General features: G+C 45.5%; 1 protein-coding gene across 1 annotated transcript in view; it reads right to left on the bottom strand.

Moving 5' to 3' along the window:
• Positions 1-7,613: 7,613 nt before the first annotated feature.
• Positions 7,614-14,599, bottom strand: part of CDHR3 (cadherin related family member 3) — a 39,104-nt gene continuing 32,118 nt past the window's right edge. Inside the window, exons 17-20 of the mRNA XM_062638359.1 lie at positions 13,776-13,789; positions 12,259-12,290; positions 11,309-11,357; positions 7,614-8,860 (exon numbers count right to left, since the gene is read on the bottom strand). Of these exons, the coding sequence (XP_062494343.1) occupies positions 8,631-8,860; positions 11,309-11,357; positions 12,259-12,290; positions 13,776-13,789 (325 nt within the window). The 3' untranslated portion in view covers positions 7,614-8,630. The remainder of the gene's footprint in view (positions 8,861-11,308; positions 11,358-12,258; positions 12,291-13,775; positions 13,790-14,599) is intronic.

Below are 14,599 nucleotides of genomic sequence, written 5' to 3'. Positions count from 1 at the left end.
ATTGAAGCAGCTATTATTCTGCTTTTACTCTAGCTCGATCAGCACAAAATGTTTCAGCTGCTCCCACAACAGTCATCAAAATACAGGAAGTGAATCCTCAAGTTTTCCTTCATAAGCTCTACAATAGCTAGAGAACATTTATTCTATCTTATACCTGGTCCTATGAGCTGAAATGACACCCCCCTTCTTCCATGGAGAGGTGGGTGTAGCCTGAAAGAGTCTTTGAAGTTTTCTGTTGGTTCTGTTATCCAGCTGAAAATCTGAGCAATATCACTTGGTAGCATTTGGACAGAGCCTTGGGTGACATGGTCTAGCATGAGGTGCCCCTGCCCATGGCAGGGGGGATTGGAACTGAATGATCTTAAGGTCTTTTCTAACCCAAACCATTCTATGATTCATTTGGGTGGAAGTAATGGCTTGTCAAGGTCACTGCCTATAGTGACATAAAGCTTGTTGTCCAGCAAAGGCACAAAAGACTGGGCAAACTATAAAAGACGACACTGGCTATCGAATGAAAAAGCCTCTTTTTTCTTTTTTTCCCGTACCATGCAACATTCTGGCCTGATCACAGCAAAAGGCAGCTGTGATGCCTTCAGACTGAAATTGAGCCATTCTTATACATGGGCTTCATGGAGTGTTGCATTTCAGGAGCCTTCACTCTTTTCAAAGAGATCAGCACTGTCTTTGGGCTCACTACTGACACAGTGTGCTTCTAGCACACTGGAACAAGTCATGTTTACACCACTGAAACAAACCACAGTTCAGCTGAACAGTTCATTCTGCTGAGCTGGCCAGTAACTGAAAAGATCCTTGATCAGAAGGAAGAGGAGAGAAAAGAACACAGTATGCTAATAATGGGTCTAAGGTAAAGACATACAGCTTCAAGCTGCGAGAGCTCAGAGTTGAGCTCAGGCTTATCAGAAGTCCCCAGTACTGAGTGTAGCATATGAGGCATTTCATGACAGTGCACAAGCTATGACCCCAGTTACAGCACCAACAATAGTTCTGCAGAAATGAGCATGGTACTGGTAGCGTTTCTTCCCAGAAGATCACAACTGCAGGTGGATCAAGCAGTTAGAGAAGAAAAAAGTATGTGCCAGTAAAGAGATGATGGTGATTATTTTTAGCTTTAGTTTCCACAGAGACTGTGCATCAAAAGTAATGAGAAAGGACTGGCAGGCACAGGAGGCTGCAAGGTTTGCACGCAGCTCCATGAAGAGTATCTCGAGGATGAAGCTAGACCAAGAAATGCATTGCTAAAGCATTTGCAAAGCCGAAGGGCCAACGTTCCCATCTTGTCCTGCAGCCCTGAAAAATCTTAAGGAAGTAATCTAATTTTGAACTTCACTGATTGTCTGGGTTTACATGTGGCCAACACAGGCACTTCAGAGCTTCCAACCTTGCTGGAAATAGAGCAGGACTGCTGGAAACTCGGAAGATCTCTGCTTTCTTCTTCAAGACACCATAAGCCTATTCTCCCAGGTGCTGGTCAGTTACTTGCATGGATTTACAGCAAGTGCAATAGGCCTTCAGTCTGGAGCAACAGTTTTACCTGCAATATATCAGTGTTGGTGCCCCAAAATGGGCAGGACTATGAAGGATCAGTCCCTTCAGGATTAATCCTTTGAGGTACCATTCAGATGCAACCAATGTCATGACCTACAGCTAGCAAAGCTGAAAGGACAAAGAATCTTCCCCACAAGAAGAGACAGCAGAGTGAACACAGTCAAGTCTGGCTGGAGGCACCCTGGGGGTGGCTGCTGCTTTATTTTGCTAATGGGTAAGTTTGTGCTCTTTTAACTTGGGAAAAACACCTTCTGGTTCAGTGATGGGCAGGTTCTTCTCAGGACCACGTAAGAACATTGTGTTGATTCAGCCCTGGCTGCGCAGGAGGAAATCCCTAGGAGCATCCGTGTCCTGCCTTACCTGTCAGAACACCACTGAAATACTGGACTGAAATGTCTGTTGCTTCAGTTCTTCAGTGATCACCTGAGCTGGCTCTCTCATACCAAGCACAACAGTGATGGGGAGAAGAGGCAGAAGGGCATAAGGTACTGCATAAAACCCGTAGCTTTGCTGGTCCTGGCTGGTACACTAAACCAGTTTAGCTATCAGTTGTCCCATGGGGACTTCCTACCCAGAGAGAGACAGACTAACATCAATTCTCTGCTGACTTCCTCCTTCTCTCTGAAGGGGATGAGAGCCCTTGGGATAGGTAGGACCTTGAAACACTTCCTAGCACCAGGTAAAGCAGCTGGGGAAATTCCTTGCTGACACTGATATATCACTGGGCTTGGTATGTCTCCACTGGATGCTATTGAGACTCTGGTCTCTCTGGCCAGGCTCAGAAGTACCAGGCACCTGAGGGGGCTTTTGGGGCAGTGCTTGACAGACCATGGTGTCCAAGTTCTTCAGGCACGTACAGAACTGGGCAGCATATCTGCATTTTAACCCTTGCCTTTTAATCTTTGATAGCAAGTAAATACTCTTGTGTCTTGGTGTAGGGAATAGGAAATACCTCCTGACTGAAGGTCACTGACAGAAGCTGGCGTCTATTTTGATCTCTTTGAATGCTGTCACTGAACTTCTGAACTGCTACTATTTCCCTGGAATTGTGGGGGTGTCTGATCTCATAAATGCTCTGCCCCAGGCTGCATGCTCTTACATCTGTAAGGCTGTTCCAGAGCAAGTACATTAGATAGTTAACCCCCGGTGCTGGCGCTTAATCGGGACAGCTCAGCCTCCTCTGTAGATGTCAGTGAGGTTATACTGCTTGCATGAAGTGGGATATTGCAGGAGAGCTGTTCAAGAAATACAGTATGAAAATGGATTGAATAGGGGTCCGTATTGCTTTGCTGTCCGTGGCCATGCAGAGAAACACTGGAGCATCCCTCCCTGCCTGCTCTCTGCACCCAGCCTGTGTGGGTATAAAAGAGTAGTTGATGAAGTACAGGAGCATCCACCCCGCGGCTTACACAAACAGTAAGGAACGGGTTCAGTTCAGTGTGAGGAAGCGAAACGCAGAAAGGAAACTGCAAACAGGACACTTGATCGTTCCGGACGTGACCCAGCGTGGTTCGTGGGAAAACTAATCCCATACCGGGATCCCCTCTTCCTGGCTGTGCCTGCGCTGTGGCGGTGCCTCATGACCAAGCTTTTCCCTATTCCCTCACATGTACTTGCTCTTCCCGCTTGTGCCCTCTCTGCGCACCCGCCGGGCCCTCCCCTCCCGCTGCCCCGGGCTGGCTCGGGGGCGCTGGCAGCTCCTCACCCTCCAGAGCCGCGCTCCCCGGGCCCGCTGCCCGCCCCCTGCCAGCCGCGCCGCTGGGGGGCAGTGTTGCCCCGGCAAAGCTGCGGCAGCGCCGAGGCCCCGCTCCCCGGGGCTGTGCCGGGGGCGGGGGGGTGTCCCGGGCCGCCGTGGCTCCGGTGCCGGCTGTGCTGGCTGGCTGGCGGGAGGGAGGCTCACGGACACGCCGCAACCGTGACTGCACAGAAGAACCTGTGCCCCAAGTCTCCCGGCCTAAAACGCATCGCATCGCCTGCCTCCCTCCCTCTTGTCAGCAGCGCCCAGAGACCACGGTGAGAGCTGTCAGTGCGCTCTCCACTGAGCAGCGGCAGAGACCCCTTCCTTGCTGTTGCTTTCAGTAATGGCACGCAGGAGGCTGGAGGCCTTGCAGCCTGCTCCAGTGTTTGGAGCAGGTTGGGACCAGGCCACCGCAGGGAATGCTGACGGTTCTCTTTCCCCCGGGGCCTACCTGGCCCAGGTTGGATGCCCAGAGCTCTGCCAAGGGTATGGATCCAGTAGCCCCCTAACCCTCCATGACGTACATGTGCACTGGATGTGCACAGGCCCTCTGGAAGTGGTTGGCTGCCACAGGGTGCCTGGCGGTGGGCCTGGGGCAGGGCAGGCTGTGCTGGGCCCAGGGGAGCTAATCCAGGCACTGCTGCTCCAGTCCGTGTGGCCCCAGCTAGTACTGTGGGAATGAACTGACAATCGGACACAACTGCACGGCTGGAGCAAGCCTTGCCTTGCCCATGTCACTCAACAACTGCTTTTTTCCAGCCCCGGAAGTTAAGCAAGAACCTTGCCTCAAAGTTGAATCCCAGGGGGTCTATTGATCTATGGCAACTGGAGTTTGATACCAGAGAACGGCAGAGCAGTGGCATCCTTGAATAACATTCAGAGTAAGATCTGTTCATCTGCTTTGTTTTCAAGTGTGTCTGTCAATCGGTACTATGGAGCTTGCCGCAGAATCTCACTGGAGCTTGTACTTGTTGTCTTTAATCTCCTGGTCAAGCCCATGCTTTTTTACTTGACTGCTTTGAAGCATATCTCATAACATGCTTCCAGATGCAGAATGACCCTAAAGGCAGATCACAGAAAGCAGCCTGCAGACCTCAGAGCACTAACCAAGCATGTCCTCCTGGGAACTGAGCAGGCAGCCACAGAGCCAGGCTGACCTCCACGCTCAGTGCCCTGCTATCTGGGACAATGGTGCCTTGGACCTGCCCTCACCTGAACAACCTGGGCTGAGGCTCAGCTGATCTGCTTTTCATGTGTGGTGTGCAGGCGCTGATATCTGATCTAGACAGCCAGAAAGAGCTGCTGTTAGTGCACAGTTCATCTGATCTGTTCCAGACGGATGTCTGCTCTGCAATAAGTCACCCCCAGAGTGTCTCTTTCTCCCCTGTGACTACATGAGGAGCTTGCAGTGACTTGCTCAGGCAAGGTGTGTGTGGATGGAGTCCAGAGGGTACCAAGCCTGTGATCAGCATTTCAGCTGGAGCCTTGCGAAGGGCCTGCTGTGGTCAGGGATCTCAGTTAACCTATCAACCAGAGGATGTGGAATATGCAGTTGTGGCTACTTGCTGTCAAAGTGTTATTTCCATTATGGTGTTGCAATCTGGATGCCATACAACAACCTAGCAGCTAGATTTTTTGCTCAGGAGTATTATTCCCCTTGCCTGGCCACCCTTCTCTGAGGGGGCCCAAGCTCCATCTCCTGCTCTTAGTGAGCAGTCACAATGCTGCAGCATCCTGAGCAGACATTCTCCATCTCTGCAGCTGAAACCATTCTCATGTATAGGTCTCCTGGAGACTATGAACAAATACAGCATAGGCACTTTTACATTCCCTGGTATAAATGAAGTTGCATGGCCAGAAGCTGAGCCTTCTGATGTTTATTGCAAATGCTATATATAATACCAACGTGAAAGCAGAGCATTTGTGTGTTAGAAGTACTTTCACTTTGGAAAAAAGCACAAAACCCCCTGGTAACATAATCACACATAATCATAATGGAGGAACTAGACCCAGTCAGTAAAGTGACCTGTGATCTGTTATAATCACTCTTGAAACTTCAGAGCAGTGTTAATCCAAAGATCTCAAAGCACTTCAGAGATGTGTAATAGGTGGACACAGCAATCAAAAGCTGTGGCAGAACTCACACTGGTTTTTGTAGGTTTTGGATAAAATTAACGCATAATGTATAACAGGCAGCGGGAGGTCAGGACCTGTTGCCCCCAGCCTCTCTGCTTGAACCACCAGCTGCCTTTCTTCCTCTTCTAGCTCAGCTTATTGGTGTCATCCCTCTAAAACAAATGGCACCAAAGTTCACACCTTTTAACTATATGCAGAAACTCACAGGGCTGTTGAAACTAGAGAGGCTGTTCCCATCATGTACTCTGACCCTCTACTGCACACAGCAGCTGTTCTTGAGTTCTGAAGTCTTCTAATGATGGAAAGGCCTCACAGTCTTAGCTAATTGTTCCACTAATTAAATGCTTTTATTGTCTAAAGCCTGCCCTTAATCCTTGCTCTCAGTCTGTCTAGCGGCAGCGCTCAATACTGATTCAGTGTTCTCAAAGACACTTCCCAAGGAAAAAAGCACAAAAGCTGGTTGAGCAATTAGATGAGGTTTCTAATATTTAAAGATGTACTGCACAGCCTATTATCATCTGTATTTTACGAAACAATATACATTTCTTTTACATATATTTAAAATATCTTTTCATATATTGTTCCATATAATACTTAATAGGTGTACATCTAAGACAATCAGTTCTGTCTTCTCTGCTTTTGCTCTACCAAAGACAATCTAAAGAAATGAATGGCTGTGCTTCAGCTCATTGAGACCTGAGTTTGTTCACAGGGAGGAAAGTCAATAGTAGTAGGGGTAGCTGAGAGGAAAAGCTAGCTGCTTGTGCATAAGGCCTTGTTATTACTTGATTTTGTAGCTCCTGAGCAAGGAATGTAGTTTCATGCATGGCCAAAATAAGGTTTCACAGTGAAGATAAGGATGAAGAATCAGTTGGAGCTGGAGATCAGCACTGCACGTACTGAAGCAATAGCGTGGGTGAGAAAGGATGTATCTGTGAGTTATGGTCAGCACATTTGTTTCCCCATGCAGCAAGTTGCATGCGACTCACGAGATGCTGTATCTTAGCTGAACCTGCCCTGTGAAAGGCCAAGCACACCAGCTACACTCACCTCAACTGGATGGAGGCATCCCGGGCAGTGTTAGTTCTTAGATCCATGGACCTGCCAGTTGCTCAGAGGTTAGAGTATGTGAACATCACTACAAGGGTAGTTGCTTTTAACCCAGCTGTTGGCCTGCTGTGGGAGACTATGGCACCATCAGTGTTGGCTGTGACAATGCCCTTGCACTAATGGATGTTAAGAGCATACTGTGATGCTGTGTTTGTGCTGTTGGGTTGGGTTTTTTTTCCTGAGAAGAAAGGAAAGAAGTTTGTGCAGTTCAGCAGCAGGAACAGTAGTAAAGAAAGAGGAGGTTTTATCCATCTCTTTCCAGGTTTCCTGGCTGAAACTACAGCTTGTCTCTGCCTCTCTGCAAAAAAAGGTAATAATCTCTTAATCACAAAAGTACTTACTATGAGAGGCATCAAGGAAGCAGAGTGGCTGCCCCAGAGAAATACTCAGGAAAATAAATATAAAACCCTTTAATGAAACAACGCAGTTAACTTCTTCAGGTAGCAAAGATTTAATACTTGTATGTGCCAGGCACAGCTTGGTGTCAAAGTGACAGAAAGATCAGTGTTACAGCAGTACTGCCAGTTACTTCTCTGTGTCACCTGCATAGAATTGAACAGATCATGTTTACAGCAAACGAATGCAAACAATGGTGGTTTGGAGCTCTGAATGTGGGGCTAGCCCCGTTGGTGCTGGAGGGTCAAACAGCACTATAACAACCGCCACAGACACAGTAAACCTATAACATGCTTACAGAGTATCAATCACTCCTTCCTATCTCTATCATTGTGGTGTTAATGACAGCTGGGTTTCTGATTGCACAATGAATTGGCATTTGACTGAAGGGTTTTGGTGTTTGTAAGAGAAGTTGTTCCTGAGCCAAACCGCTCCTTTGGAGCGCAGCAGAGTTGCAGCGCTGTGACGGGTGGTTTTGTGAAGAGTAGGATCCTTGGTGAAATCACCCTGGGCCTCCACTGTACCACAAAACTCAATGTATGTGACAGATTGGATAAAACATTCACTGACTGTCCCTGCTCAACTTCAACTGAGTATTTTCTTTTGCCACCCTGCCGCCAAAAACCTTTCAGTAATCAGGAAAGAAAGGAAGCCAAGACATGGAGTATTCAGTCATTATTTATAATTCATTTTCTTCAGATTAAGATAATTTTCTGAATTCTTGTAGAGTTTGCTTTTTTTATATCAGGTTCTTAGGCAGCACTTACATTATACATGCCCACACTTGGAAAAGATTATTTCACCCCATGTGTTTACTGTCATTATTCTTTTGAGTGTGTTCCACTTGATTCTGTTAAACATTAAATACGCCAGTGGAAATACCAAGGGTGAAGACATTGAATGCTGCTAGTGTTACAAAAGATAAATAAGCTGAAAGTGTTGATATGACAGCCTGAGATACCATAACAAGCTTTGAGTTTTCTCCACTCTAAAACTGCTTTCAAGCCGTGGTCTTTACTACAGCAAGATGGGAGGACAAGGAAGGGCTGAAATAAAATACTGAATGAGAAGAAATGTTTTTAGCTTTTACCAGAAAGCTTTTCAACTCTGTTGTGTTTTTCACCCTTTCTGCTGCTCAGCAGGGACAGAAGACTCCCATTCACTGCTTGACAAAGAATGTCTGCGTGTCGGCTGGCCTCCCCAAAGGCAGTCAGAGGATGTGGCCATGTCTGTCTGGGGATGCAGAGCTCTTCCAGGAGGAACCTGCCAGTGGCTGTAGCCCAGGGACAGCAAATGCTTCTGTCTGTGACTCTGCTTTTGCTTCCTCTTCTCCCTCTTTCACGTCCTCCCCTTGACTCTCACTCTTACCTGTACCTGCCAAGGGCAAGTCTGGCTTCATCCTGCTTTGGGTCCAGTTTATGCAGCAATGGGCACCTTATGTTTTGCAGCCAAGATACAGAGAGAGAAAATCACATCTGGTTCTTCGGCTGTTCAGAGCAGAGGTCATTTGGGAGGCACCTTGGAGTCTCATCCACTCTGCTTTAAGGCTAGTTTACTGGCAACACAGCACTCATTTTGGGAGAGGAGGTCAGTACCTGCCTCGGGGGGCTGGTGAGGATAACCCCCTGTTCTCAGACTCCTCTTTCTGCTTTTGTAATTTCAGCCCATCCTTGCCTTGTGTTTCTCATTGCCCTCCTGTGAGCTTGGAAGCTGGTTTTGTCTCTGCAGCCAGCTCTTTCCCCTTCTCTGAAGGCTGTTTTTTGCTTGGTGCCTCTGCTCTTTCTGTCCGTTGGCCACTGTAATCCATGGCACTGGATGTTACCTGCAGGGCCAGCTCTGGTTGAAGGGGCTCATTGCTCTTCTTCCACCTTCGGGCCCCTGAATGTGTATTGAATTCATACATTCTGCCAGTAACTTGTAAGGGAGAAAAGACAAGTGATTAAAATCATTCCTGCCACAGCAGATTAAGACATGACAGTTCTCCTCAGGACGGGGTTGAAATGAGAAACATGAAGCACCTGGAATGTCAGCTGAGTTGGGGAGGTAGCCCCAAGAGGGAAAGCCTCATTCCTGCAAGCTGGAGTGGGGACCTGGGTGTCGTGGTGGCTGCTCAGGAAAGATCTGGGATCCCCAGTGAGTTTTGGCTGTATATATTGCTTCTCCATTTGCACAAAATACTTTCTTCCAGGCTTTATGCGCACATTTGTCGTTAACAGAGTGAATACTATCTATTTCCTGTTTGCGCAAGTACGTACTTCATATAAACACAATTTTGTTAAATTTGGGTTGTTTAGCTACATTTTCTTGTTTGAAAGACTTTTAGCCCTCTTCATATTTTATGCATGATTTGTACCTGTACATTAAAAGCATCTTATCCTTCAGTTCATTTAGTACCTAGAGATAGGTGGAAAAATTGCTGTGTGTTCAGTGCTATTGCCTCACAACCTAAATCACCATCTCTTGCTGAACAGAGAATCAGGAGCTGTAGTGGCACTTCTTTGTAATTAAACATTATTAATATGAGACAAACAAAAGACCATTAAGGCCTGAAAAGAAACAGTGGTTTCATGTTGCTATGTGCTAACAGTTTGTATGTATCAGAATTAATGATTTCTGACATATTAATGCAATCTGAGCAATTAAAGATGAAACTGGATCTCTTTACATGTTATTTTTCTGTCTGCTTACAAGGCGGGCAGGTTAAAGCAGCTCAGATCAGGAAGCAGCTCCTGACCATCCCTCCTAATCATATTCCACAGATGATATCCTGGGAACTATTAAATCTCATTTCCAAACCGCTGACACTTGATCCTGTAGGGTTTGGGATGAGCCAGGAATGGGAGAGTGCACACCACACATTTCTCTGCTGACACCACAAAGCTGTGTAATAGCGCAATACTCATGTCAGGCACGACACCAGGCTCTAGAGGGCGGTTCAGGTGGGCTCAGGTATCCTTAAGTCTGGTGCTGAGGCCATGTTTGTTGAGGAAGGGAGCCATCAGCTCTCCTGAACAAACACCAGGATGCGGCTCTTGCAACAGCCCAGAGAACATCCATGTTTAATACATTACAAATGCAGTTACACAAAGAAAAAGCAGGGACTTTGGAGCCCATCCCTCCAGATCTCTTTATAAATAGCAGGTGGGCTTGGACATGGACCAAACTGGCCTTGAGCAGCTTTGTGGATGGGTTTAATTGCACAGTAGGGTCCCATTTGTTTGCCCAAATTCTACTGAAGTCCCCATGCCTGGTGTTTCCCATTAGCTCACAGCATCTGACAGCTCCAAGCTAGCTAATAAGAAACACAAGGTACAGGCACTTGTGTGGAAATTCAGCCAGATGAATCCAAGCCTAGAATCCAAGCCTGCCTTCTTCTGGATAATTTTTAGACCTATTGTTTCAAACCTATTTTTGGATCTATTTGTTAAAGACCTATTTTGACTGACTGTCTCGGTTTTTACCAGCCCCCCTTTCTCCATGCCAGGGATCCAGCACCCTAATGCCAGGCCAAGCGCCAGGGTACAGGGCTCAGGCGCAGGGGCTGTGGATCGGGGGGATGAGGTAAGGCAGATCAACCCCTAGGAAAAAAAAAAAAACACTTTTCTGTAATGAACCCACTGCAGAGCACAGTGGCCATCACTTGGAAAAGGGATAAGCACCAAAGCTCTGGCTCATCCTGGTTTTCCTAACTTTCACCTTATTTTCATTTTTCCCAGCTGGTTAATGAGATATACTCAGAGTTAGCTAAGTATATTTCAGCTAACAGCTGGAGCCTGGTGACACTCAGTAACTGATGCCACCACAACTGTACCTAAAAGCAAGTATCTTCCCTTTCCTCCCTCACAAGTGATGTTTTCCTCCCCAACAAAAAGCAGGAATGCTGCACTGTTGCTGCAAGAGAGGAGGTTTGAGAAGGAACAAGTAACTCTCCCACCTGCCCTCATCCAGGGAGAGGTTTAAGAGGCAAAGTCAATACATCTGCAGCTACATTAATCTTCTGACCAAGTTACAGACATGGGAAGGGTGAAACCCTGTAGCCATGACAGCATCCGAGTAGGAGGCTTGCAGCAAATTCTTCCTCCCCTCCCACCTTCCTATAGCAGACCGATACGTTCAGGTTTAGCAGAGGAGCAGTGAATAATCTGGCCATCAAATGTGTGCTTTCAAGGGCCATAAGAATTTCTACCATTAGAAATGTTAGTAGGGCAATGTCTTGATTTTCACTATCTGTGAAATATAGCTCCCGTTCTCCTTGGAAACAGCAAACCTGAAATATGAAAAGCAAATGTCGAACCATATTTAAATCAACTAATCTGGTTTCCAGCCAAATTATCATATCCACTGTTAATTGCTTTTTATTACCTGGGTCTCTGGCTTCACCATCAAAGACAGTGTTTAGCTTTGTCATTGTCTGTGAAGAGAGACAAACGTGAAATGAATCCTGTGAATTAGTTAAGTAAGAAGGAGGGGCAGTGACTTGGAAATGGTGAACTAAATGGATTGAGATGGACTTGTATGACCTGCATATTGAACTCCTATAGGCAAAACTGGCAACAAAAGCCATTTGTGATGTAGTGTGTTGCCACTAGATGTTCAAAGGAGAATTAGTAAGGTCTGACATGCTAAATACCTCTATGTGTGTAACCACAAGATGGTCACCTCCACCCAGAGGGGGATTGGGAATCCCCTCTTTGAAGAGCTTGGGGAGGGAGAGTACGCTAATGAAAGTGCTTTGCAGCCTTTATGGTGTTATGGCTATGAAAAAGGAAGGAGATCCAAGATCAAGGAGCAAAGAAACATCTGTTAAGTGGAATTAACTATGGCATTTTGCTGCAAACAGCTTATGAAGACCAAACTCTTTACAGTTTGGGGACATTTATGTACCTTATTGGTCGCACTCAGGCAGGTCAGGGTTGGCTGTACAGGTCAGTGGTAACACAGCAGTGCAACATTGCCATCAGGGCACTTGTCCTCCTGTCTCTGTGGCTACAATGAATCTCCTTGTCACTGCTCTGAATGCAGCCTCTCTGGCCTCTCACATACAGGGCTGCCAGAGCAGCTGGAGAATTCAGCAGTTGGGAGCAAAGGGGCTACAGGGCAGATAAACACCCCTCACACTCAGTGTTGCCTCCAAATAGAGGCCAGCTGGGGCACTGAAGTGTTTTGCATTTGGAGAGAATCCTGTTTTCCTTGTCTATCATTTTTACGTTCTCATTGGAAAACAGGCACCTTTCATAGAAGGGGTCCTACAGTCAGATTTCATGATGGGGCTGGACAAAACTAGGTTTTGTTTTGAGGCTGGCAGTACTTACCACAACCACATCTTTCTTGGGTTTCTTCTTTTCTACAGGAAGGAAAATACACATTGTAAAGAATACAATTTCTCTGACAGTGACTAGAGACATTAAAGCCAAGATTTCCTCTTGGTACATGGTACCAAGAATGGAAATTCTTGGTATTCAACTTCTGAGACATCTCAAGTGATCCTTATTTCTCTTTAAAGGCTGATCCCTCCTGCTATTTGAAAAGTGAACGCCTTCATAGTATTTTGGAGTCAGAAACCAGAGTTGCAATGACTAATCAAAAGTATAGCCTCGAAAAGTCTTATTCCTTCAGTAATGAATAAATAACAATGGTTTCTTTAACAGATTTCCCTTTCTAAATAATACAAACAGATAGAGAAATTCAACTCTGGGGATATTTGAACGACAAATGTGGATTATTTTTTTCCAGTGAATGTTTGTAGTTGTAAAGCTTGTGCACTCAAACATGCACTTGGAGGCAAAACAGGGAAATGCCGCAGATCCAGTCAAGTAAAATTCAGGTTGAAGAACAGTTTGGTTATATGTGAATTTACCACACTATTAGTTGATCCCACATGCAAGCAAATACAGCAGCAGTGCCACGGGCATCTCGACAGCACGGATTTGTGGATGATACCCAACTAGTTGCTATCATTTCTTCTTGCTTGCTCCCTGCCAATGTGTTTACGGCCTTTCGTCAGACAACTGTATGTCTGGCCATCAACAGGCTTTACAACCAGCCAATACTCCGAAGAGCTGCAGATGGGTCTCAACCTGAGCACCGATGGGAAACCTTTCTGTCTGGCCTTTGCTGCCCAGCATTTGGGAACCAGTTTTCCAGGAAGCACCAAGCATCCATTTTTTGGAAACCAGCCAGCTGAAATGCCTCAAATTGGGCAACCAAGAGAACAGCTAATTCTGTTGGGTTTTGTTAGTCATGTGTTTTTGTCAAGCTGGGAGATACTGACTGAGAAGGGGAGTTGTAAAAGCAGGGTCTTACTGAGCCCATATGAACCATGCTTGCTAGCAGAAAGCTAATGGGACTAAAAGCAATAAGACTGCTTTTAAAAAAAACCTGTTTTATGCCCCTGCTAAGTTATACAAACCCCTTTAAAGCACCGATACTTGAAAATAAACCTTCAGGTACATGAATTAACGACGTCAAGGAAGCAAATGAAGGGATCAGAGAACAGCGAATTAGAGTGGAGAGGACTCTTGAAGGTTCTGTAGAGGGATGGGATTATTTTTTGACATCATATGAATTGCACGTGAAAAGAGCAGCAATTCTTTTGCATCCATGCCAGAACACCTGGCAACTCTGAATTTGGATATTACCTAATAGTTAATAGATTTAAAGACCATGAAATCACTTAGGAAGACCTCCCATAATCAGCCAGTGTTATTTAATCTCAGTATTCTTGTATTGGGTTAAATTTATGTATCTAGAAATGGATTTACAAATTCTACATTGAATCATAAACAAGGTTTTGTTGTGAAGTATGAAAATACAGAAAATAGGTGCATACCTGGAGCATTTATCCTGTAATGAGAAAAAGATTAAGAGTGTAATTAGAAAATGTCACACTTTTGCCTACATAAAAATACCATGCTTTGTTCTCTTTCATTTGGCAAAAAGAATGTGCTTTCTTGAGTTCTGGGATTTGCTTGATAGGTCTGGTTTCTGATTTTGCTTTCACTGAAGGCCTGAATCGTTTAATGCTGCTCTCAAACAGGAAAACAGCCCTGAGCATTGCTCCAACACCTCCCCAAGAAGTGATGGTATTAAAATGAAGTCTTACTGATGAAAACATGATGGATTTATATAATCTGGAAATACATATTTTCAAACATTGTCATTTTGTTCCATCCTTGGAGGAAGGTCAATTTTTTGGATCTGATGTGCCTGGATAATACCGTTTAAAATATTTGAAAGGTTATAAATGTTTTTGAAAATACAGAAATTGCTTTTTAATGGGAGAGCCTGGTTCCTGATGAATCACTTGCCCTGTTAACAAATAATAACAATAGCCAGCTATTCGCTGCTAGATTCATTTGCCATTTTTATCACAAATTGCTAGTTTCCTTTCACACCATTCAAATTATAATCACAATTATGTATTACCTGTTTACTGTAATTTATAAATCTAGTTCCAAATCCTGAGAATACTTACAGAAATCTTTCTTTTCTAATTCTAGTCCATTTAAAGAGCTGCTTATCTTTGTTCTGTGAAGTAAAAAGTCAATTCAGAGGCAATCTGGCTCCAGCCCACTGAGGAGGCCGCCAGTGGGGATCTCCGCTGCTTCCCACACTGAACCAGAGCTGGTTCCAGGTGCTTCCATGGCTTTTGCC

The sequence above is a fragment of the Pezoporus occidentalis genome, unplaced genomic scaffold (genome assembly GCF_034315485.1).
Source record: "Pezoporus occidentalis ecotype Australia unplaced genomic scaffold, CSIRO_AGI_Poc_V1 ctg56, whole genome shotgun sequence".
NCBI classification, from domain to species: domain Eukaryota; kingdom Metazoa; phylum Chordata; class Aves; order Psittaciformes; family Psittacidae; genus Pezoporus; species Pezoporus occidentalis.
Note: the sequence above shows the minus strand (reverse complement) of the source record. Positions and strands in the feature narration are given on the sequence as shown.